The sequence below is a fragment of the Staurois parvus genome, unplaced genomic scaffold, assembly GCF_062004578.1.
Source record: "Staurois parvus isolate SC_StPar_1 unplaced genomic scaffold, SC_StPar_1.0 ptg000047l, whole genome shotgun sequence".
In the NCBI taxonomy this organism is placed as follows: domain Eukaryota; kingdom Metazoa; phylum Chordata; class Amphibia; order Anura; family Ranidae; genus Staurois; species Staurois parvus.
The window spans coordinates 5,233,319-5,260,715 of NW_028317843.1; the positions used below are offsets into that span (position 1 = coordinate 5,233,319).

Here is a 27,397-nt window from a genome sequence, read left to right on the forward strand (position 1 = left end):
AGGCGTTAATGAGCTTTAGTATGGTCCTTACCCAGGCGTTAATGAGCTTTAGTGTGGGCATTACCCAGGCATTAACAAGCTTTTGTATGGGCGTTACCCAGGCATTAATGATCTTTAGTATGGGCGTTACCCAGGCATTAATGAGCTTTTGTATGGGTGTTACACAGGCATTAATGAGCTTTAAACCAGCTTTTTACAAGTGTTAAAATCGCTCCCCAAACACCCTATGTGCAGTTTTGATGCGTTTTATAAGCATTTGACAAGCGTTAAAACCACACCACAAACAAAATAAACTGTAATGTTATTACCCACTCTGCAACTGCACCACAAATGCCTTGCAAAAAGTGCATTTGTGGAGTGTCACCATAGACTTGAATAGGAGGTGTTGAGAGCCTTCAAACTCCTCCTGACTCAACAAGAGGCTTCAATTTTGAAGCAAAGCAAAGCTAACGCTTCATGTTTTGATAATGTGAACAGCATTGTGTGCTGTCCATAGCATGATTTGCATAGGCGTTTGAGGAGTGGTAAAAACGCCCCTCAAACACCTGCTTTCAAAGCCACTGTGAACTGGGCCTAATATGGACTTATGGGGATTTACTAAAGCTGGAGAGTCCAAAATCAGACTCCCTTCTGCATAGAAACCAATCAGCTTCTAACCTCAGCTTGTTCAATGAAGCTTTGGCAATGAAACCTGGAAGCTGATTGGTTTCTATGCAGAAGGGAGTCTGATTTTGGACTCTCCAGCTTTAGTAAATAAACCCCATGGTGTCTGTCTTATGCCCCATTAACCCTTTGTTGTTACTTCAGGCCATAGCAAGTACAAAACAAATATGTCTGGAATTCTCACAAGCGGCATTCAACACATTATGCTGCACACAAGGTACAAATCTTTTTTTTGTTTTAATTTGCGCAATAACCATTTCAGGGCTATCATAATGATAAATGTGTAGTTATCTATCAATGTGGGCAGCACAGTGGCTAAATGGTTAGCACCTCTGCCTGGCAGTACTAGGGTCGCTGGTTCGAATCCCAGCCATGGCACCTCCTGCCTGGAGTTTGCATGTTCTCCCTGTGACTGCGTGGGTTTCCTCCAGGTACTCCCGTTTCATCTAACACTCCAAAGACATGCTGGTAGATTAATTGGCTCCTGTCTAAATTGGTCCTAGTATGTGTATGTATGAATGTGAGTTAGGGACTTTTGTAGATTGTACACCCCTTGAGGGTTAGGGACTGATGTGAATGTACAATATATATGTAAAGTGCTGCGTAAATTGACGGCGCTATATAAGTACCTGAAATAAAAATAAATAAAGCAAAAAAAAAAAACAAGCAGGACAATCCACACAGATCTATTCAAATGTCTGTGTCAGGGATCCCCTCGATCCCCGCCGCGTTGGTCCCGGCGCAGGCGCAGTATGCCGCCCGGCGCAGGGACTCGAGCACTGATTCCGGGCCGGCCGCGGCGTTCGAGTTCGCGCATGCGCAGTAGAAGCCGCGGCCGCCCGCTGGGCACCAATGGCAGCGCAGGGCGGGATATTTAAACGACCCTGAGCTGTCATTCAGTGCCTTCTGGTCTTTCCTGCATTCTGAATCCTGTGAACCTGTACCCTGTAAGTTATTGACCCGGATTGTACCTGACCTTGCTGTTTTCTCCTGTTCTGACCCTTGCTTTGCCTGACCTCTCTCCTGAATGCCCCCTATTGGATTTGACCTGCTGTTGCTGACCTGGCGTGTGACCCGACCATTCTATGCCCGCTGCCTTGTACCTTGCCGCCCTCTCTGTTACCAACCCGGCCCGTCTGACCCTGCTCATCCATCCATCCATCCCGTGCAGTGGGGTCTTCTGACCTCCTCACATCAGACTCTTCCCCGTGGGAGCCCCTTGCGCATACTACTACCACTGACGGACGCACCCGGTAGTCACGACCTGGTCTCAGGGAGCTCCAAGTCCATCCCCACCATCAGGGGCCCTGGTGAACAAGCACCCTGGGACTTAGACTCCGTGCGCTGGGGACGCCTATTCAGTGGAGTGCTAGTAGTACCGCCGGGCGGTCCCTTACAGTCTGGTACAACAGGCTCCAAGCAGCCAAACCTGAGTATGAACTGCCACTGGAGAACAATATAGACCAGGTCTGTAACCCGCAGACGGCTGAGCGCTTAACGACATATAGCCCCAGTTCTGCTGACATAGCAGAAAGGTAAAGAGGGGCCCTATGTGCAATCAGCAGCAAGCTTTAAACGTATAAATCAAGAATTTCAGCTGTTTTCCCAAACTAAAATGCCAAACAACCTTATTTCTTTGGTATTGCAGGAGAATTAAGAAAAAAGTACTTGCACTGCCAAAGTTCACAGCTTTGAAAGATAAATGAGCTTTTACTATTGGAACTCTGTTTAATATTGTTTAAAGGTACCAAATAAGAGTGCGATGCCAAAGTGGGTCGGATTTCCTGCAGGTTAGGTGACCATTTCCTGGAATATGTTTTTCTTGGAAGGCTGCAGCCCACAGGAGACCTAATTATCAACAGAACGCAATCTTGTTGAGACCAAGCAAGGGATACCCGAGAGCGCGAGAAAGAGAGCGAGAGAGAAAGAGAGAGACGGAACACAAAACAAGTGCTCCGAGCGCCTGCTTAGACGGCCCACAGAGTGATGACAACTCTGCAAGCCAATACAAAGTTGATTTCCCTGCCAAGGAGGTCTTTTGCAGATCTTTCACAGCAAGCAAATTACAATTAAGCTCACCACGATCACTCAAAACCACATTAGCAGCAAGGGGTTTAATTATCACTGTGTGCATGGGAGGTTTTTTTTTCCTGAAGGTCTCTTAACTGGAATTTGCAGCAACGCTGTGTGCGATATAGGCTCTGGCACACATTTACTGTTAATAAAAACAATAATTCGAAGACAAACACAACTTTGGGGTTTGTTGGTTTAAATATCTTCACAGAACAAATAAAATAATTAGAACTTAAATAAATCATCAGCTTGGCGTCTACCAGAGACTGGTGTTTCTGAGTTATTTCTTAAAGTTTTGGGTTTTTGGCAGAAAGTTGTATACAGAAAGAACGCGCTTATACTGAAAGATTGCCAGGCGTATATCTTGTTTCTAATTAAAGTTACAGGAAAAATAAAAAACTGCCCTTTCCAAATGTGTTTAAAAAACGCTGCATTACAAGGCCATGGGTTCCATATTTTATATAGTATTCTCGGGCCCTCAGCTGACCGAATCCCCTACATCAAGGCCACGCATATAGAATGCATCACAAGAATGCCATCCCTGCCCTTGTAGCCTCCCTAGCAGTATGATTATGTCAGTATTTCTGTGCTCAAAGTGGTACATTTTTTTGCATGGAAATATGTAGTTTTTTTATTGTAGACCTGTAATTTTTAGGAATAACTCACTGAAATCTGTCCAAACAAGAGTCTAGTAAACATCCTCGGTATGTTACAATTTGAAACACGAAATCATAAATTATAATTTAATAATCATAAAAATAATAATAATAAATTTAATTCAATATTGTAATCAAACCAAAAACACTGAAATTTGAAATATAGCGCCAAGTTCGCATATCACTGATCTTAGTCACAAAATCGTTTTCAGTGTCTGATGATGAATTTCCCCACAAATCATTATCACTCAATTCTGCAAGTGGTTCTAATTTACTATCGCTGTTCTCTAGCTGGTCTAAACCCGCTTTTGACCTAAAGGGACGCTTTTTGGACGCTTCTCAGTTTCCAGGCAGAAAGAACAGTAAAAATGCAGGCAGGGCACAGGATAAAGCACTCAGGACAAACTGTATGTGAAATGGTTTGATACAGTAATGTTTTACTATGTGAATTTAGTGTATCGAGTGAATGTCACTTTTTAAAATTTTTAAATTTCCCACTGGTTGCGTCTCCCGTACGTCCCGACGTTCGCAGGGAATGGAACCCGGAAGACAGATGCCGGCATCAGCCGGAGGAGATGGCCGGGGACGCTGCAGGAGGGACATTGCGGGAGCGAAGGACAAGGTAAGTGCAGAAGAGATCCCAGAGCAATGCTGCAGGGTATTCCCGAGTTGAGCTCAGGGTTATTGCTTGTGGTGCTGAAACTTTACCCTGAGCTACACTCGGGAATACCGCCAGGGAGGTTAAATAAATACTGCCCCATGTTTTGCATTCATCTGATCATGAGAGTGAAGTTAGCCCCCCTAACCTCCCACTGTCTGCTCACCAACAGCAAAAGGACTACAAGATGCAAGATAACACAGCATGGATGTCACTCCACTTCCTCAATCTTTCTAAAACTGAGCTCTTAGTATTCCCCCCAGCCCATGCCCCCTCCCCTGACTTCTCCATCAAGATCAATAATACAACCATCAGTCCCTCCCCTCATTCCAGGGTACTAGGTGTAATCCAGGACTCCCATCTGTCCTTTCAGCCCCAAATATAATCAATGTCCAAATCTTGTAGACTTCACCTCAGCAACATCTCCAAGATACGCCCGTTCCTAACCTCGGAAACCACTAAGTAACTTATTCACTCCCTTGTTATATCTCGCCTTGACTATTGTAACTCCCTCCTCATTGGCCTACCTCATCGCAGGCTATTCCCTCTTCAGTCTTCATGAATGCTGCTGCCAGACTCATCCACCTTATTAACCGTCCCATATCTGCCACCCCTCTCTGCCAATCCCTCCACTGGCTTCCCATTGCCCAACGGATAAAATTCAAAAAATTAACAATGCCATATAAAGCCATTTATAACTCTGCCCCAAATTACATCACCAATCATGTCTCCAAATATTACCCAAACAGTACTCTCAGCTCCTCGCACGACCTCCTGCTCTCTAGCTCCCTTGTCTCCTCCTCCTTTGCTCGTCTCCAGGACTTTCTCCAGAGCTTCCCCCATCCTCTGGAACTCTCTACCCCAATTTATCAGACTATCGCCTACTCTGCTCACTTTTAGGCAATCTCTGAAAACCTATCTCTTCAGGGAAGCCTATCCTGCCCTCAGCTAATAATGGAATCTTCTACTCTTCCTACCAGTCCATCCCCCACAGTTACTACCTTTTGTACCACCAGCCCCTCCCTCCTAGATTGTAAGCTCCAAGGAGCAGAGCCCTCCTATCCCTCTTGTATTGAACTGTATTGTTGCTGTATTGTCTCCTATTATAGTGTAAACGCTGAGCAAACTGTTGGTGCTATATAAATCCTGTATAATAAAAAAAGATAGAATTGCTCCCTGGTATCTTCCATTCTCTTTACTCCTCTACATATTCCATCTCTCTTTCTATACAGTGGTGACATTTTTAGGGTTCCCTTTTCCATTCATCTCAATCCCCCTTAATGCTCCTAGATTTGCACCCCAACCTCTGTCAGTGAGCTGAATGATGACCCCTTCCCTCGACTGATAATCTCTGCAATGACACCCAAATCCAGCCAAGTTTGACTTTAGCAAACAAGATGTACTTTTACCACTCCATTTATGCCCTATGATCTTTTAGAGTGGCTTCACACTGCCTTGGTGCAGTCCCGTTGTGCTTTGAGTAAAGTGCAGCTAACCCACGGGTTTCGTGCCGGTCAGCTGCGTTTCCCATAGACTATGATGTCCCAAGGTTTTGGTGCGGTTTCAGAAAGTGCACAAAAGGTGCAGTAGGCAAAAGAATGAAAAACCCATAGAGCAGGAAAGGGTTCAAACTTCAGGTGACTCCCCACTGAGGAAATATTCACTCACTTTCTATCCCTAAGATACATTAGTAAGTAACAAGGAATCTCCCTAACTGAAGAGGAAATCTCTTTTTTGACAGCCATTACCAGAATAAACGTACCACAAAATTTGGGATAGACGTTGGAGATGATGTCTTTGTACATAAGCGCAGAACCGGTTTAGTACAAATAAAAGGCTGAAACTCATTCAATGGAGGAAGGGATATCAAGCAGCTTTTACAAAGTACCTAAACTCTTGGAGTTCAGCTTTTTAATTCCAGTTTATTAAACTCTCCATTGTACACCACCACTTGTTATGTCAATCTCCAACACGTTTCACTATGTGTGGAGCTTACTTAGAGTGAAACGCATTAGAACTTGTATATACCAGGTGGTGCAGTCTGTACAATGAAGAGATTAATAAACTGGAATTGAGGCATTTACATGGTGAATGGCTTCCCTACATCTTTGAAAGACAGTGTGTGGAACTTGATGACTTAAAATGTATTAAATACTGGACTCATGTTATGTGCAGCTACACTTTCTATCGCTCAGATGAAACTATGGATGAGTAGAATGGGCACAAGCATATGGCGGTGTGTTTAACCGCGTCCCGCCTGCCATATAAGGAAATGATGGGCGCAAGGCCGTTCTCCCACTCTAACTGCTCATGTGCGCCCCCAGGGGCGCGCAGCATGGCGATCGATGGTGCGCTGTGTCCCTCGGACACAACGGATCGCCGATCAATGGAAAGAACCAAAGACGTCGGCTCTGTCATGTGATTAGCTGTGTCCAATCACAGCTTATCGCATGTAAATAAGGAAAAGCCGGTTATCAGGATTTCTCTCCTCACAAGCTGTCACGCTGAAAGATTGTAAGGAGAGGAGAGCCGATAATTGGCGTTCCTCAGAGGGGACATGTACACTGATGATCAGTGTGCCCTGATGATCAGTGTAGCCCCATCAGTGCCACCAGTCAGTGTCCATCAATGCCACCTGCCAGTGCCCATCAGTGCCACATATCATTGCCTACCAGTGCACATCAATGCCACATATCAGTGCCCATCTGAACTGCCTTTCAGTGCCGCCTATCAGTGTCAGTCAGTGCTGCCTATCAGTGTCATATATGAGTGCTGCCTTTCAGTGCCCATCAGTAATGCCTGTCAATGCCCATCAGTGCCACCTACCAGTGCCTCATCAGTGCCACCTACCAGTGCCTCCTCATCATTGCCACCTACCAGTGTCTCCTCATCAGTGCCCATCAGTGCCGCCTATCAGTGCCCATCAGTACAGCCTCATTGACGCACATCAGTGAAGGAGAAAAATCACTTATTTATTTATTTCAGGTACTTATATAGCGCCGTCAATTTATGCAGCGCTTTACACACATATATATTGTACATTCACATCAGTCCCTAACCCTCAAGGGGTGTACAATCTAAGGTCCCTAACTTACAATCATACATACACATACTAGGGCCAATTTAGACAGGAGCCAATTAACCTAACAGCATGTCTTTGGAGTGTAGGAGGAAATCCACGCAGACGCAGGGAGAACATGCAAACTCCAGGCAGGTGGTGCCATGGTTGGGATTCTAACCAACGACCCTAGTGCTGCCAGGCGGAAGTGCTAACCATTTAGCCACTGTGCTGCCCATTACAAAATTTTATAACAGAAACTAAGAAAAAACTTTTTTTTTTCAAAATTTTCAGTTGTTTTTGGTTTGTTCAGCAAAAAATAAAAACCCAGGAGGGGATTAAATACCAACAAAAGAAAGCTGTATCTGTCTCAAAAAAATTATAAAAATTTCACATGGGTGCAGTGTTGCATGACCGTGCAATTGTCATTCAAAGTGTGACAGCGCTGAAAGCTGAAAATTGGCCTGGGCAGGAAGGGGGTATAAGTGCCCGGTAGTAAAGTGGTTAAACACCACTTTAGTTTAGAGACTAAATACACTTACATTTACATTAAAACAGGAACACACTTCAAAAGGAGCCTATAATTGCAGAGGCAAGCAATAAGACCATAATGAGTGAAACCTGCAGAGTACAGCAGTGCGACACGTTCATGTGCAATACAGCTGAATACACCGAGCAAGTACAACTTCTTCAATTTCCATGACAGAGGATGCATTTCTGTGAATGGACATATCCCTCACCTCCATGAGCTCACCAGAACTACAACCCTGTGAGTCCACTTGCATTATATCCCCCTCACTTCCTATACTGGTAACATCCAGGGTGCTGCTGAAAGCTGAATTTCCGGACTCTTCTCTCGAGTATAATCTGCATTATTCCTTTGGAGAAACCATTAAGTGTTAGTGACAGTGTCAATGGTCCACCGGTTGATGCTAAAAAAAAATAAAAAGACTCACTCCTGAGATGAGAAACAAGAAGTCCAATCAATAGCCATAGCCTTGAGTGTGACCAGGGCAGGAAGAAATGCAAAATCTCCCCATAGGGGACACACACAGCAATCAAAATTTGACAAATTACCCCCTCTCCAGTCTATACAAAATGTAATGTGCTGGCTGGAGTTCCACTAAGTAGAAGATGAATTTGCTAATACATGGGTTGTCTATATAAAAATTGCAGACAAAGGCGGCAGATTTCCATGATAGAAAAAAAAACAAAAACTATACATTTCATCATTTTTGCCAGCAGATGGAAATATCCGCAGTCACAGAAAGTAATGAGAAACACAGTTTTTATTACTGAATGTAAAGCCCTGAGCCGCTCACAAGCACATATAAACTTCTCCCGACACCAATTGGAATGATAGGGTCTCACTGGGGATATTACGGGGGAACAGGTGTTAGTAACGCCAGCCCCTCGCTGGACTGAAATTGATGTGTATAATAAACTTACTATCGTCCCCGAGTTTGGAAGCGTGCTCGTTTATCAACTCTTCACCGACTTCAATGATGTGTTCACTGTTCCTGTAGTTCTCCTCCCGCCAAGTCTTCATCTTGTCACGCATTTCTGGAAAAAGGCAATGTCAGATGTTAGGCATATTATATGGCAGCCTGGTCAAAATGGAGAACAAAAAAATTAAATATAGTGCGATTTATAGAGGTGCAGAGTTTCATAAAATGTATACTTGGATTATATAATCGTAACTAATCTCATGATAACTCAAACACATATGTTAAGAATAATTACACCTGAGACTGACAGACGTTACATTGTATCTATTACCTTTATATTGCAGTCTTTCGGGATAAATCTACATCTATAAAGTCGAAACACTTGGCAAAATACACAGATGCAATACAAATATAGACGCTGTTTTACCTGTCACAAGATTTGTATTTCCATCCAGTCTGGAGCTTTACACAGCTCTGCTACTTACCCTGAATCACATATCCGCATTCCTGCAGGCGCGGTTTGCGCGGGCACAAGAGCCCATTCATTTGAATGAACTCCTGTGTCCCGGCACATGCAGGAAAGAAGTCCCTACACTTCTTTGGAAACAGCAGCCCACACGGCAAACTCGGTTCCCAGTACGGTTGCAATTTCCAGTGCGGGCGGCGTGCCATTAGAATTAATGGCACCCGCCCAGGGGTCCGCATTCTTCTGTGTGGGTGGTGCAACTGCACAGATTTTTGTGCGGATTTGCAGCGGCACCACCCGCACATATGTGAACCTAGCCTAACAGTTCTTGTCCCTCCCCCAGCCTGCCATCAATGTACTGTTTCTCCCTTCACGGTCAGTCTCCCTTCCTGATAACAGGTTTCTTGCATCGTAGCACATATGATTGGCTCTTTTTGATACTTCACCCTCTCCTAAATGGAGCTCTGCTGTACAGAAATCACAAGAGGTTGATATCAGGTGAAATTCAGGTAGTGATACTGTTTACATTAAAAGAAAAAATGAATTTGTTCTTTTAATGTAAACTACGTACCTTCCTCACCCCTGACACCACCAAACTTCTAGTACACTCCCTCATCATCTCACGCCTTGACTACTGCAATTCTCTTCTCACCGGCCTACCCAAGTGCAGGCTCTCCCCGCTCCAGACCATCCTGAACTCAGCGGCTAGACTCATCCACCTCACCACCAGCTCCACCTCTGCCACCCCCCTCTGCCTCTCCCTCCACTGGCTCCCGATTGCCCAACGCATCAAATTTAAACTTCTAACCCTGACCTACAAAGCCGTTCATAACACTGCCCCTGACTACCTCACCAACCTGATCCCCAAGTACCGCCCTACCCGTACCCTTCGCTCCTCACAGGACCTCCTTCTATCCTGCTCCCTGGTCTCCTCCTCCCATGCACGACTGCAGGACTTCTCCAGGTCCTCCCCCATCCTCTGGAACTCACTGCCCCAATCCATCAGACTGTCGCCTTCCCTCTTCACATTCAGGCGCTCCCTCAAAACCCATCTCTTCAGGGAAGCCTACCCCACCCTCACCTAACAGCCGCTGCCCTTCCCTCCTCCTACCACTCCATCCCCCACAGCCGTTTCCTCCTGTGCCTCTACCTCCTCCCTCCTAGATTGTAAGCTCGAAAGAGTAGGGCCCTCTTACCCCTCGTACGTTGTTTGTTATTGTTGTACTGTGCCATGTATTGCCCCCCCCCCCCTATTGTACAGCGCTGAGCAAACCCTTTGGCGCTATATAAACTCAATGTAATAATAAATAATAATAATTTAAATTGGAGGAAAAGCCTAACTATTCTTCAAAATCTCCCCACCACCCTCCTCCTACCTAATCTGTATACCAAGGTGCATATACTTGCCTATCTTTAATAGGCTCCGGTCATGAGATTCTGCAGCTCCAGCTAAGAGCACTTGACTATGGCCACAACGTCACCCACAGGCAACTATGGCACAAACATTGACAACGCTTCCTTCTCTCCCCAGCTGCTTACTGACAGAAGGGAGCTCACGCGGAGGGATCATGTAGCCATTCTATATACATGCAAGTACCACTTTTTTTATACAGGTTAGGAAAGATAGGTAATAGGAGGGGGAAGGAACATTCATAAGAATAGATAGTGTTAGGGTGGCCATACAAGGATCAAAATAAGACCAGACAAATTTCAATCCATGTATGGGCAGGTTGATTGCACACAAGTCGATGCTTACTACACGACTTTTTTAGGGCCTTTACTTGCTTTAAGCGAGTTCTGCAATCCTATACAAACCTATGGGAATGCAAACCCATTAGAAGGTCAGGAAAGCAACTGCAGGTCAAATGCACAGTCAATACATTCTGAATGATCTCAGAAGAATCCTAAACTAATGATAAACTGATATACAGTGGGGATCGAAAGTTTGGGCACCCCAGCTAAAAATTTGTATTAATGTGCATAAAGAAGCCAAGGAAAGATGGAAAAATCTCCAAAAGGCATCAAATTACAGATTAGACATTCTTATAATATGTCAACAAAAGTTAGATTTTATTTCCATCATTTACACTTTCAAAATAACAGAAAACAAAAAAATGGCGTCTGCAAAAGTTTGGGTACCCTGCAGAATTTATAGCATGCACTGCCCCCTTTGCCAAGTTGAGACCTGCCAGTGTCATGGATTGTTCTCAATCATCGTCTGGGAAGACCAGGTGATGTCAATCTCAAAGGTTTTAAATGCCCAGACTCATCTGACCTTGCCCCAACAATCAGCACCATGGGTTCTTCTAAGCAGTTGTCTAGAAAACTGAAACTGAAAATAGTTGACGCTCACAAAGCTGGAGAAGGCTATAAGAAGATAGCAAAGCGTTTTCAGACGTCAATATCCTCTGTTCGGAATGTAATTAAGAAATGGCAGTCATCAGGAACAGTGGAAGTTAAAGTAAGATCTGGAAGACCAAGAAAAATATCAGACAGAACAGCTCGCAGGATTGTGAGAAAAACAATTCAAAACCCACGTTTGACTGCACGATCCCTCCAGAAAGATCTGGCAGACACTGGAGTTGTGGTACACTATTCCACTATAAAGAGATACTTGTACAAATATGGTCTCCATGGAAGAGTCATCAGAAGAAAACCTCTTCTACGTCCTCACCACAAAAATCATCCTTTGAACTTTGCAAATGAACATATAGACAAGCCTGATGCATTTTGGAAACAAGTTCTGTGGACCGATGAGGTTAAAATTTAACTTTTTGGCCGGAATGAGCAAAGGTACGTTTGGAGAAGAAGGGGCACAGAATTTAATGAAAAGAACCTCTGTCCAACTGTTAAGCATGGCGTTGGATCAATCATGCTTTGGGGTTGTGTTGCAGCCAGTGGCACAGGGAACATCTCACGAGTAGAAGGAAAAATGGATTCAATAAAATTTCAGCAAATTTTGGATGGTAACTTGATGCCATCTGTGAAAAAGCTGAAGTTAAAGAGAGGATGGCTGCTACAAATGGATAATGATCCTAAACACACCTCGAAATCCACGGGGGATTACATCAAGAGGCGTAAACTGAAGGTTTTGCCATGGCCTTCACAATCTCCTGACCTCAACATAATTGAAAATCTATGGATAGACCTTAAAAGAGCAGTGCGTGACAGACAGCCCAGAAATCTCAAAGAACTGGAAGACTTTTGTAAGGAAGAATGGGCAAAGATACCTCAAACAAGAATTGAAAGACTCTTGGCTGGCTACAAAAAGCGTTTACAAGCTGTGATACTTGCCAAAGGGGGCTGTACAAGATATTAACTCTGCAGGGTGCCCAAACTTTTGCAGACGCCATTTTTTTGTTTTCTGTTACTTTGAAAGTGTAAATGATGGAAATAAAATCTAACTTTTGTTGACATATTATAAGAATGTCTAATCTGTAATTTGATGCCTTTTGGAGATTTTTCCATCTTTCCTTGGCTTCTTTATGCACATTAATACAAATTTTTAGCTGGGGTGCCCAAACTTTCGATCCCCACTGTATCAACAAAATCCCAACGCATGTTGACCCAGGTCTTCACTTTTAAAGGGCTGGAGCTAAATTACACATGCTGCTCCATAGCAACCTGATACAGACTGGCAATGCAAAATGGCGGTGAGATCTGACTGGTTGCTCTGGGACAGGATAGACAGTTTTCCTTTTTACTTAATCTGCAAAGTGCTGCAGCAAGAGTTAAACCCAGGACCCTGCATTGACTATATCTGGTCTCCCATAGTACACAGAACATGGAAATGCAATTATTTTAGTAAATATAAACTGCTAAATACCTTTTCTCATCAGTAGTTAGAGCAGTCTTGTGACTTCTATCAGTGTCCTGCTGCGCACTGGTTAAAGCTTGTAGGAGTTTTCGTTCTGCTCTGACTGTCCCATGAGGCTGCATAACCCCTGACCCTCTGTCTGGACAGGACTGATTGGCCCGGTGCTAATCACAAACACCGTCCCAAGAGAAAAAAAAAAACAAAAACTCTAGCAATATACAACAAACCGAGCATGTGCAGCTTGCCTGATAGACTGGGGACAGTAAGAGAAGGGCAGGATCATAGCAGACAGGATCAAAAATCCTTTTTATACAATGCAGAGGATTAACCCCTTAGGTTCCACATTGAGTAGAACAATCATGCTTTACTGCATATACAGACTGATTTTACTGTTGTGCTAAGGGATGCACCGATACCGTTTTTTTTTTTTTTGTTTTTTTTTTTATCGGGGAGTAGGAGTACTGATATTTTCTGTCAAATACTCGCTGATACCGATTACCGATACTTTGCGGTGCGATTTGCGTCTATACAAAATGTATGGAAGCAAATTGCACCACAAAGATTAGCATGCGATTTGAGCAGAAATGTAATTCCTGTCCAAATCACATGCGGTTTCTCCACTGCTTCTGTGTGAACCCAGGATGTCATAGCCTGAGTTCACACATGAGCGGTGCAGGGACGGTTTTCGGCAGCAGAGAGTGATGTATGCTATGGAGGCAGCTGATCCATATTCTCAGCATTAGAAGAGGAGAGATAGTGGAGGGGAATTGAAATCTCCTTTGCTTTCTCCCCTCTCCTTGCAGTGATTACAGTTCAGGCTAGAGGGCTTTTGATTGGTCAGCACCATCACATCGACACCTCCCACTGACTTCACTGCAAAAAAGCCTCCCGCTGGCTTCGCTGCAAAAAAGCCTCCCGCTGGCTTCGCTGCAAAAAAGCCTCCCGCTGGCTTTGCTGCAAAAAAGCCTCCCGCTGGATTCACTGCAAAAAAGTCTTGCGCTGGCTTCGCTGCAAAAAAGCCTCCCGCTGGCTTCGCTGCAAAAAAGCCTCCCGCTGGATTCACTGCAAAAACTCTTGTCAATAGCAATCCTATGTGTACAGCATGCCACGCTACTCTATCACTTGCGAGTCTGGAACGCACCGCTACAAGCTCACACACGACCTTTTTTTGTAATGGAACTCAAAACACAAAAAGAACCACCTCAATAAGAACACATAATATCTAGCCTGTCATGCAAATCTCTGCATTTGAAAACGCATCCAGAATGGTATGTGTGTGAACCATGGCGGCTCCATTCACACCTGGGATTGTGTCAGAATTGCTGCAATTCTGCCCACGATTGCAAAACACATGTTCAGGTGCCATTATTTTCAAAGGCACCTAAAAATGGGGTGGTTTTGTCGCAATTGTTGCGTGGCAAATCACGTGAAGCTTGTTGCCCAAAAGAAGTTCCTGCTCTTTTTTGGGTAACACATCTCATGTGATGCAAATTGCCACACAGTAAATCGCAAAACAGTAGCGCCAAATCTCGTTTGAAGCTTGTCGCCCAAAAGAAACTCCTACTGCTTCTTTTGGGCAACAATATTCATGTGATGTGATGCAATTTGTGTTTTTGGTGCCACTGAAAATAATGACACCTGAACCTGTGTTTTGAGATTGTGGAAAGAATCGCAGTGATTCTGTCGCAATCCCAAAATGCCCAGGTGTGAAGGCAGCCTAACGGAGCGGGCACTGGAGCTTGATTTGGCTGTTCAGCAAGCACTAGGACTGAGCACCCAAGTGTTCCGTGTTCCAGGGTAACCTGAAGGAATAAAGTTTTTTTTATTTTCCTCATTGAGGCCGGCAGCCTAATTACTCGCTCAGTAGATGCGCTTCTGCTGAACATTAAAAGAGCCCAACACGCCCATTTCCTGACGAGCAGCCAATCAGGGCTTGTCACACTGCAAGGTCTCTCCCCTCTCTGCTAGTCGCCGGGTGCGGTGCTGAAGACAGGCATGGAGGTAAGAGATAAATAGCACAATGTTAAAAGTATTAAAAGTTCAAGTAGCCATAAAGCCCCTCTCATTTTTAAAAGATCCGGACATTCCTCTGGCTAATGGAAAAAAAAAAAAAAAAAATCAACCCTACATATTTTTTCTTTTTAATGAGGACAAGTAGAATGCCATGAGGGACAAGTAGATTGGCACCCTGATTTAGTTCCTTAGACAAGTAGTTTTTTTTATTTAATTTCCACACCCCTGCTCTCTGCAGGGAAACAGTGGCAGGAAGAGCTTCTAGTCCTCTGCTGCTTGTCACATGTCACGCCCCTCCAGTCCATGTCATAGAATAACAAGGAGGTGAAGCAACCATTAATCTACATATAATATCCTGCCCTCGTGTTTAGCTGGTTAGTGGGCATGGAGGAGGAGAGAGGGAATGAGCTGTCCTTTACCACTTTGTATACGCCCACATGTGTGACTTTATAGTCACATGGGCTATTCAGATGCGATATGGAGGAAATCCTCAGCATAGGATCTCAATGAATACTGAGCATGTGCAGAGTTGCCTCTACAGCTGCAAAATCCCTAGCTGAATTGGGGACATGAACAGAAGGTAGAGATAGAGAGCAGCAGGATCAACCAGGTTTTTTGTAGAATACAGAAAACAAATCTCATAGTGACTGAGTGAGTATGAACAGAATGTAATACAGCATTTATTGATAGTGTTTTATGATGTGGGTTTAGTGACACTTTAATTCTCACTTTTCAGCCTAAGAACATTTTAAGCAAGTTCAGAAAATATCTGACCTTGCCAGAAATGCAGAATGCCTTGTCCCTGCCTGTGAGCTAAATGGAAAGCACAAACATCCTTATATTTCTAGTGAAAACTACTACTTCCCATTAATTCACCATGTAATTATGAACAAAAGCAAACCTATTTGTGAAGTCCAGCCTGTGACAATCATGGCTGACCCCACAGATACAGCAGAAGTTAAAACGGAGACATAAAAGGACAGGAAGTGTGTTATTGGCATAATTAGTTAAATAAAAAAAAGGGGAAAAAAAAGAAAAATAAATAAGTAACTGGTCGTAGGTAGGTGGGTAGGGAAATGTCCCTCCAGTCAGTTGTACCCAATGGTGAATATTGGCGGTATTGGGCTGCTGCCTTTCTGGTACAGCCTTGAGGTCGTTTCCACGCGTATACCTGAAATAATAGAGAAGGAGCACCTGATGTCCAAAAGAATGCACTTTTGAGGGTAGATTAAGAGGTATTTATTGAGAGTAACGACAAGTACAATTGGCATAATTAGGTGAAAAAAAAAAAAATGAAAAATAAAATGAATGCAGCCACCACACCTAAGGACTGGTAAGTTAGTATATTGTTTGTGCTGAAGACTGAGCTGTACTGACTGGATCAGTCACTGGTCATAGGTGGATAGGGCAATGTCCCTCCAGTCAGTTGTACCCAATGGTGAATATTGGCTGTATTGGGCTGCTGCCTTTCTGGTACGGCCTTGAGGTCGATTCCACGCGTATACCTGGAATAATAGAAAAGAAGGAGCGTCTGATGTCCAAAAGAATGAGGGTAGATTAAGAGGCATTTATTGAGAGTAACGACAAGTACATCAAGCAATGCTGTCCCTGGAATGACAGCGGTCACTCTGTCATTTTTTCCTCCAAAACCTGGAAAATATATAACCAACGTTGGAATTTTTCCCATTTAATAGCGTGCAGCAATAATCCTGAAGAAGGGAGAATCTTGTCTCCCTCTTAATCTACCATCAAAAGTTAATTATTTTGGACATCGGGCGCTCCTTTTCTATTATTCCAAGTTACAGTATATAACATTTTTGTTTTTGGGAATGGAACATGTCACACAGCAAGAGAACTTGTATGTGAGAGCCATGGTACAAATCTGCTATATGCTGACAGCTCAGGGACTGTGAACCCTTGCCACAGCACTTTTCTGACAGAACAGTATAAAAGAAGTATATTTATTAATGTATATGAACCTTGACAACATTTCAGTAATAAATTAGAGGAGCTCATTTGGGCCTGAAGGACCTTTGCTTCCTCCAGAATAGAAAGTTGAGATGAATGTACAAAATCTATTTCTTCCATGGAATCAATGGAAACATCTTGTGAAAAAGCCACAAAAGAATAAAATGAATTCATTGCACGTTGCAGAGCATGATGAAAGGCGAGATTAGCGAGACACCAAGAATCCATCTAAAATATGACCGAGTAGAGAGAAAATGATTTTCCATGTGTACACATAACATCAGACTAACAACCCCGACAAGGGCTTCACTTGCCAGGAGCAATCTCATATCTCTCATAAAGCTGTCAATGTTTTCACATGGAGTTTTTAAACCCTGACCAAAAACCACTCTTGGGTAGTATTTCCTACAAAGCCAGCTAAGAACAAGCACTTCTTCACATACAGACCCCTGGAAATCATAACCGAGAAGTGTAAGTATCAGTGAGCGTCAATACATCTGAAAATCTGGCAAGGGTCAAAGGCATAGAAAAAAAAATAACGAGCGGCCAACTTTCCCTACCTACCGATAACTTGGCGCTCGCGGACATCCCCACACCAGTGTAAACTATCACAGGAGGAGGATATGCCATCACGTGGCTAGGTTTGCTTCCAATATTTGTCACCCAAATGTGGAATTAGCCATTCTGCTAATTCCGGAAAACAGACTTTTATAAAGCATTATTTCTCCCAGGAATAGCTAGAAAACAAATGTTCTAACACATAGCTCTCTGACACCTTATACTAGTCAGTGGACTTTACACGGGGTGTTTGTCTGATGAAACATCTGCATTGGACAAGTTAAGGAGAGGTGTTAGCTGAAAGTTTTATGTTATAAGACTATAATGAGTCAGTGCAAAAATACTTTTGTTTCTTCTTTTTAAAAAATACACTTGGTCCACTTTATTAGTATGCCTTCAAAACAAAGAAGCTTAGCTTAAAGAAGAGCTCTTAGGCCTGCTTCACACAGGCTTCAGTTTGTACAAGAGCAGTGTGAACAGCAAGCTTTTACCAAGTATTTGCAGAGCTCTCACCAAGCTTTGTTGAAGCTTTTAAAGTGCCCTTCAGCTCCAGTTTGTAAATGTTGAACACAGACCTTAATGGGAGTGCTGACTGTCACTTGAAACAAGCTGCCTGCAGGCTTTAGCACTAGAGGAAGCTTGTTAAAAGCCTCCTGAAGCCTACTAGCAGTTTGTATAGGCCTGTTTCACACAGGGTTCAGCTTGTATAAGAGCAGTGTGAACAGTAAGCTTTGACAAAACATATAAAGAGCTTTCAGCAATCTTTGTTGAAGCTTCAAAAGTACCATTCAACTGCAGTTTGTAAATGATGAACACAGATCCTAGTGGGAGTGCTGATTGCCACTTTCAGCTAGCTGCTAGTAGGCTTCCAAAAAGCTTAAAGCGAAAATAAACCTCAATTTTTTTTTATTAAAATAACAAACATGGTATGCCATGTATTGCACAGAGCAACCGGATCCTCCTTTCATGGGGGCCCCTACTGCCACTCTAGGCTCCTCCTCTTCGGTGGGTGCCCCCATGGAAAGCATTGGCAGGCTCCCATGGTGTGCCCCCAATGGGAGGACCTGTGCAGGCTCGCTCCTAAGCCATGCACAAAAAAGGGGGGTTGTGAAAAGAAATTCACAGAGAAAGTGGCTACATTATGAACAGAGTGTGACAATCAGAAAAATTTCCAAAAATTATGCTTTATTACATATACAAGTTCGACATTTGGGCAATCGCCCTGGTTTACCATCACCTCAGTATGAGACAATACACACAGACCTAAAACCATATAAAATGACACCAAGACCGGTCCAAATACTTGTGCAACAAAGACAGTGACTACTAGAGCCTAAAGTCTTTGTAGCACTGGTTCACAGGTGAACACTTCCCACAGGAGGTATATGCAAAAATTATACCATAGGTATACCATGTAACATGTTGTAAACATGTAGACATATGCTACTACCAAAATGGTTATATCCCAAGCAGGGAGTGTCAAAACATTACACTATAGATATAAAATATCACATGTATGCAGTGCAACAAGCACAGTATGCATCAAAAAGAGAAGCATGCCTTGCATTGGTCCTGACGAAGCTGAGTGAGATACGCCCATCGGCGAAACGCGTTGACGTCATACGTCAGATACGTCACTTCTGGTCATGCGCACTAGGTGGAACGCACGCTGACCTACAAGGAGGAAGCCATCTTCACATGTCACGAGGCAGGCTTAAGCAGCACAGGCGCCGAGAAGAGGCTGGAACCCGCGGTATATCGGCTGATGTCAGTGGTTGTTCCCTGGCCTCTCTGGCCTTGTAAGGCAGTACCTATGAAGGACATCTTTTCCTCTCCTACTATCCATTGCGCAGGTGGTGAGTGGACTGTTACAGGACACTAGTTATATGGTCCTCTGTGATCGATATGACCTATACATCTTATATAGAGTAAAGCTCTTCCAGTGACTTTCCACATATTGTTTGTTTCACTACAGGATGGGGACATCATGATGCTTTTCATAGGAAACAGGATATATCACGTGTATCTCAACAGGCAGAAGATTTATTGGGATTTGTCTTGTTTTCCTTACAGAAAGTGGTGTGTAGTCCACATATAGTGGTGAAGAAACCATTTCAAGCAGTGCTCTGCTATTTGCATCTATCCTTCCATCCTGGTAACAAATGGGTTTTATTCTCATTTAAAAGCCCTAAGGAAACAGTCGCTTATATTACAGATGAATGGGCCCCAACCACATGTGCCGGCATAGGAGTGTACTGCATTTTATATATGACATTTATTTTTTGTCTCTTATAGGCCTAGAGGCATGCTTCTCTTTTTGACGCATATTGTGCTTGTTGCACTGCATACATGTGATATTTTATATCTATAGTGTAATGTTTTGACACTCCCTGCTTGGGATATAACCATTTTGGTAGTAGCATATGTCTACATGTTTACAACATGTTACATGGTATACCTATGGTATAATTTTTGCATACACCTCCTGTGGGAAGTGTTCACCTGTGAGCCAGTGCTACAAAGACTTTAGGCTCTAGTAGTCACTGTCTTTGTTGCACAAGTATTTGGACCGGTCTTGGTGTAATTTTATATGGTTTTAGGTCTGTGTGTATTGTCTCATACTGAGGTGATGGTAAACCAGGGCGATTGCCCAAATGTCGAACTTGTATATGTAATAAAGCATAATTTTTGGAAATTTTTCTGATTGTCACACTCTGTTCATAATGTAGCCACTTTCTCTGTGAATTTCTTTTCACAACCCCCCCTTTTTGTGCATGTCTTTTTTGGCTACTGAATGGAGGCCATCTACTGGGTGATATGGTAATTTATTATACAACCTCTAAATAACTATCTTTAACTAATCGCTCCTAAGCCACCCTGTCTGCATCCATTGACAAAGAGAATGCGGCTTGGCCCCTATTAAGTTGAAAAACCTTAAGGCTTTAGAAACAATTTAAGAAAGTGCTGAAGCCTGCTAGCAGCTTGCCTAAAGTGGCAATCAACACTCCCTTTAGGATCTGTGTTCATCATTCTCAAACTGGAGTTGATTGGCATTTTTTAGGAATGCACTGAAATTTCTGTGACCAAAACATTTCGGCCAAAAACACCCCTTTCAGCCGTCGGCTGATATGAAAAAAAAAAAAAAAAAAAAACACTGATACAGGTGCCGAAAAAAACCCGCCCCTCGTCTCCGCCTCTCGGTAGTTCTCAGTCTTACCTGAGAAAGCATCAAACGATAACGGCGCTGGGCATAGAGATTAGTGAAGGAAAGATGGCCTCCACTCATCTCTATGCCCTTGGAGGACCGGAGCGATGTCACTTCCGATTTCGGACATTTTTTTTTTGTTAAAGCACTAGATCAATGCTTTTTTTTTTGATCCAATGCTTTACATTGCAGAGGAGAGATGTGGGGTCTTACTGACCCTATAAAGTGGACCTGTCACTAATTATTTCTATCACAAGGGGTGCATGCATTTTTTCTGATAAAAATAAAAGCGATTAAAATTTATTTAACGGGACAGTGCAAAAAAAAAAAAAAAAGTTTACATAGCCCATGCCCACATATGTAAATGGTGTTCAAACCACACATGTGAGGTATCGCCATGAACGTCAGAGCAAGAGCAATAATTGTCGCACTAGATCTCCTCTAACTTTACAGCGCTAATCTGTAGAAATTTTTAAAGCATCACCCATGGAGATTTTGAAGTACCGCAGTTTCACGCCATTCCATGAGCGTGCACAATTTTAAAGCGTGACATGTTGAGTATCTATTTAATCGACGGAACATCCTCTTTCATATTTTACAAAAAAATTGGGGTATATATTGTTTTATTTAATCAAAGTGTATTTTTTTTACAAAAAAATATATTCATTTTTAAAGACTGAACATTTCGGTTTTCGGACAAGCGCATTTTAAATTATTGGTTTCGCCACCAAAATTTTCATTTCGGTGCACCACTAGTATTTTTAAAGCTTCCGCAAAGCTTGCTGTTCACAATGCTCTTATACAAGCTGAAGACTGTGGGAAACAGGCCCTAAAGAAGGGGTGCTAAGCCTGTGGCTCTTGGATCCTTCTGACGTGGACTGCAACCTCAAACCAGGGAAGTGCATGCTCGGGGATGGCAACCCACCATCCCAGAGCATCAGAATGTGTGGAGCCAGCATTGGCAGGGGATGAAGCTGTCGGCTGTAGCACCAGCTCCTGTCCCAGGTGGAGAGATACCAAAGGCACTTCATCTGGGACCTTTCTAGCAGAGCGATGTCAGCATAAACTGGAAGAGGAAAAGAAGGTCAGTGTAATACACAGCACATACAGCACTTCTGAGATGGGCATATTAGCACCTATAAACAACTATAACCATTAGGCTGCTTTCACACTGACCCATGGGTGCAGCGCAACGCACCTACAGCTTTGCTGCATGTTAGCTGCACTGAGATATAGACTTACTTCCTGTGAGTTTGGCGCACTTTCTGAAAGCACACCAAAACCCCTGAATGCAAGAGTTTCAATGCACTTTCAGAAAGTGCACCACATCCGTAAGATATAGAAGTCTATGGCAAAGAGCAGCAAACCCACAGCTGCACTGGGCTGCATCTGTGGTGCGGGTAAACCGCAGCACACCACTGTGAAAGCAGCCTTATAGGGGGTTCAGGACAGTAAGGGTTTGTTTACATTTGTGGTTTTAGGGCAATAAAATCCCACAGTTGAGACATGTTTTTAACCACACCCCCAACCACTGCGACCCCACCCCATGCTCTAGGGTGCCCATGCGGCCTCCTGGTCACATTCTGTTTTACACTTGGACGGTAGGGGCAGCATAGACAAGAACCAATCCTCTCCATTTTCCTTCTGCAACCTCTAAAAACCAGCTTCTGATTGGCTGCAGTCAGTGTTTGGCCAACAATTTTTCCGCCTGCCTCCTTCAATTCTTCAACCAGACAGGGTCACCCCTCATGGACCAGATTTCTACCAATTCTTCAAGAACCAGCGAAAATGCACTGTGTATGGCCAGTTGTACGCCTTGGTCATGTGTTTAGTGGCAACTACTGTGTGTTTTCCTGCTTTACACAATGTGAATGTATTTTGCTTCATACCTGTTATCCTCTGAAAACTTTCAATAAAAGTTACTGAAAAGAAAAATTAACATCCGGCATCTGAAATATAATATGTCATATGTGCTTTAGAGGCTAGATGCTATTTTTTCTATATAGGGGACATAACCTATTTGAATTTGCCTGCTCTTAGAGGGGGGGACTAACAATTTGCTTTAGAGATATCCATACTGTATAATGGGGGAACGAGTACGCCCCATTATATGCAGAAGAAATCTCCCACAACTGCCTGTATAGACATTTTGGCTCTGCTTTATATACAGTTGTGTTCAAAATAATAGCAGTCAGACGTCACTACCTGATCAATCACTGTTTTTGGTAGAAATGATATTTCTACATGGCAAATAATTAAAAATCCAACAGAACCAACAGTCATGACATGCATGCTGCTGATTCTGTGTAATTGAATCACTAATTGAAAGGGGCATGTTCAATATAATAGCAGTGTGGAGTTCTATTAGTGAGGTCATTCATTCTTTGAAAAACAGGTGGCAATTATTGCCCTTATTTAAGGAAGGAAGGCAGCAAATGTTGTACATGTTGGTTACAGTGTATTTCTCTCTGAAATTCTGAGGAAAATGGGTCGTTCCAGACATTGTTCAGAAGAACAGCGTACCTTGATTAAAAAGTTGATTGGAGAGGGGAAAACATATAAAGAAGTGCAGAAAATGATAGGCTGCTCAGCTAAAATGAGCGCAAATGCTTTAAAATGGCAACCAAAACCTGAAAGACGTGGAAGAAAGCGAAAAACTACCATTGGAATGGATAGAAGAATAGCCAAAATGGCAAGGACTCAGCCAACAATCAGCTCCAGGAAGATGAAAGAAGGTGTAAAGTTACCTGTGAGTACTGTTACAATTAGAAGACGCCTATGTGAAGCCAAGCTATCTGCAAGAAGCCCCCGCAAAGTCTCACTGTTGAAAAAAAGACATGTGCTGAAGAGGTTACAATTTGCCAAAGAGCACATTGACTGGCCTAAAGAGAAATGGCGCAACATTTTGTGGACTGATGAAAGTAAGATTGTTCTTTTTGGGTCTAGTGGCTGGAGACAGTTTGTCAGACGACCCCCAAACACTGAATTCAAGCTACAGTACACTGTGAAGACAGTGAAGCATGGTTGCGCAAGCATCATGATATGGGGATGTTTCTTATACTACACTGTTGGGCCTATTTATCGCATACCAGGGATCATGGATCAGTTTGAATACATCAGAATACTTGAAGAGGTCATGCTGCCTTATGCTGAAGAGGAAATGTCCTTGAAATGGGTGTTCCAACAAGACAACGACCCCAAACACACCAGTAAACGTGCAACATCTTGCTTCCAGACCAACAAGATTGACGTTATGGAGTGGCCAGCCCAATCCCCGGATCTTAATCCAATAGAAAACTTGTGGGGTGACATCAAAAATGCAGTTTCTGAGGCAAAACCAAGAAATAGAGAAGAACTGTGGAATGTAGTCCAATCATCCTGGGCTGGAATACCTGTTCACAGGTGCCAGAAGTTGGTTGACTCCATGCAACACAGATGTACAGCAGTTCTCAGAAACAGTGCTTATACAACTAAAGATTAATTAAGTGATTCAAAGGAAAGCAAAATCTTCAAACATTTTTCAGTTTATATAGTGAATGTTTGAGTTTGTAAAGAAGAATACAAACACTGCTATTTTTTTGAACAGTCTAATATTCACTTTTCTTCAATTTTTTCTAGAGGAACAACACAAATTTGATATATTTTTCTTCATGTTTTGATTTGGAATAGAATGTGTAGTGTTCCCAATGCATTTGTGTGTATGCAAATAAAAGCTATTAGAAGGATTTTGAGCTTTATTCACTTTTTTGAACACACTGCTATTATTTTGAACACAACTGTATAAGTAAACTTAGCTGCAATAAGCACCCTGTAGTGATATGAAATGTTTCTTGTGTTCTGTGTGATCTGTACTGCACCAGTGTAGAGTCCAAAACACCGGCACAATGTGGGCATAAATTACAAAAAGAAGGGGATAGGTGGGGTCTGTCTCAGGTTGACCCCTATCCTACACAAAACAGAATAAAACAAACCCTACAACCCACGTCCTCTCTGAGTGCACCAACTTGTCCCCTTTACAACATCAGGAGAATCTGAGGATTAGAAATGGAAGAGCAGTTCAAATGGGACATCTTTGCATAACAGATGCACACATTTATAGATTTAACCAAATAAAGTATTTGCAAGTTAAAAACATCTGTATTCAATTCTTTTTCTATGAGCAGGAACATTTTATCTAGTTACAATAATTCGATTTATTAGGATGACATCCCCCCCACCCCTCCCCGGGACACTACTCTATAAGGCAGAGATGAGTGGTGTAGTCAAAGAAGCAAGAGATCTTCGGATTGAGCATTATTAAACCGATCACAGAATTTGAAGCCACACACTTGTATGCTTTTCAGTTATTTTAGGAGGTCCATTATTCTGTAGAATACTTTTACAATCTTAGATTTATCTGCTAGTATGCACGCTGTAAAACAAGAACAAGTAGCAGCAGAAAGCCTAATAACTGAGGAAGTCAGAGCTTCTAACAGATTTGCTTTAAAAAGTGGTTGTAAACCGTTACTTATACCCAGTGAAGTGACTGGCCTCAGAAGTTACACAAAGATGAAAGAAATCCTCCTACATAAGTTGTACCTGTTTATCTGCAGTATTCTGTTCTTTACATCCATTCAAAGTACAAAATTTATAAATCTTGTTCAGAGTTCAGAAATCAGGGGGCGGAGAGCTGAAATTACACTCTGCAGAGCTCAATAAGGAGAGCTCTAAGAGCTGATTGGAGGGAATTAGAGATTCATCGGAATTTCGGTGGCCGAAACGTTTTGGCTGAAAACACCACTTTCGGCCGGTGGCCGAAATGACAATGAAGCACTATACAGGTGCTGAAAAAACCCTGCCCCTCACCGACACCTGCCAGTTCTCAGCCTTACCTGAGAAACCATTGATCCCGGTGCTGGGCATAGAGATTATTGAAGGAAAGATGGCCGCCACTCATCTCGATGAGTCACTTCCCATTACGGTCATTTTTTTTTTTTTTTTTTTTTTTAAGCACTAGATCAATGCTTTTTTTTTATCTAATGCTTTACATTGCAGAGGAGAGATGTGGGGTCTTATTGACCTCATATCTCTCCATAAAGAGGACCTGTCACTAATTATTTCTATCACAAGGGATGCATACATTCCCTGTGATAAAAATAAAACTGATTAAAATTTTTTTTAAAGGGACAGTGCAAAAAAAAATAAAAAAAAAAAGATTAAAGTGCTCCCGGCCCCCTGTGCTCGCACACAGTGGTGAACGCATACATAGGCCATGCCCACACATGTAAACGGTGTTCAAAGCACACACGTGAGGTATCGCCACGAAAGTCAGAGCAAGAGCAATAATTCTCACACTAGACCTCCTCTGTAACTTTACACTGCTAACTTGTAGACGTTTTTAAAGCATCACCCACGGAGATTTTTAAGTATCACAGTTTCACGCCATTCCACGAGCATGCGCAATTTTATCTATTTACTCGCAGTAAGATCCTCTTTCATATTTTGCAAAAAAATTGGTGAATATATTGGGGTTTTTTTAAACAGTAAATTTTTTCCAAAAAATATACATTCATTTTTAAAAACTGCACATTTCGGTTTCGGCCAAGTGCATTTTGAATTTTTGTTTTCGGTTTCAGCACCAGAATTTTAATTTCGGTGCCCCACAAGAGGGAATAGACACACCCTCCTCCACACAGCTCACAGGAACAGAACTGAGGCTGTCACTCTGCTGGAGAAAACTTGTCAGCAGTGACTCATGCTGATAGTAAAGGAAGTGAAGCAGCAGACAGAAATCACACTTAGTGCTCTTAATTGAGACAAGTACACACTATAGAGGGCTATGCTTTGTTCATATTTAATGTCTGAGGTTTACAACCACTTATATGTCCCTTCACCTCAAATGCATGATCACCTTTCCTTTGCTCCCCTACCAATCTGTTCAGCTGCTATAACAGCTCAGTATTTTGATCAAAGCTCAATAAAACAGGAGACACAGGACCAGCACACTCAAAATTATCATGCACATTAGAAGAAAGGAAGGCCATCTAATAACCAACATTTCAAATGTTCCATCCATGTTTGCTGCATACAGTTTGTATGAAATTAAAGTAAATCCTTTTTTTTTTTAATCTTTTCCAAAGTGGTTGTGTGACTACAAAGCTCCAGCAAATGTGTCTGCCTGTGCAAGGCTAACCATGGTGCAGAATCCTTAGAGCAGTGATGTCATCACACCAATGTCTACAGCTCTATGGCATTTCCGGTCCTTAAAGAGTTAACTACCACCTGCCATTAAGACACATTCACCAGAGCTTTGCGTTCATATGACCGCTTTGGAAAAAATAGGTATTTCTATTGAGATTAATGGCAAACTGCATGCAGCAAAATAATGGCAGTGGGGAGCCAACAATTGAAAGGCGAGTTATTATACAGTTTTTCCATTTATTTTAGTGAAGAGAAAAGGCATCAGTTTTCAGTATGAGACTTCAAAAGGCATACGAAGTGCCAGAAAGGTACAAATTAGGTACAACATCACATATGTACACAAACAAATATGGTATAGTGGAAAAATGAGTTGCAAGTGGCACCCACAGGCAACGCTGGAAAGTAAACCAGGTACCTGTATACAAGGTTTCAGGGTTCAACCTGTTCCTTAGGAGAGACCCCAAGGAAGGATATTTAGCGCCCACTCTCCTTTATTGCTATATGTACTATTCTGATGTGCGGGGGACATATCTATTCATTTTCCAGTATTCCAAGCTCACACAGGGTTGAGGGCACTAGTGTTGCCCATCCCTGAAGTTTCACATACTTTCTTCCTGCAGCTAAAAAGAGAAGA

At 42.7% G+C, this 27,397-nt stretch overlaps 1 protein-coding gene across 1 annotated transcript in view; it reads right to left on the reverse strand.

The window, feature by feature from the left end:
- The window catches only part of EMC2 (ER membrane protein complex subunit 2), a 139,168-nt gene that overhangs the window by 98,889 nt on the left and 12,882 nt on the right, over nucleotides 1-27,397 (reverse strand). The window contains exon 3 of the mRNA XM_089664454.1: nucleotides 8,558-8,671. Within this exon, the coding sequence (XP_089520580.1) occupies nucleotides 8,558-8,671 (114 nt within the window). The remainder of the gene's footprint in view (nucleotides 1-8,557; nucleotides 8,672-27,397) is intronic.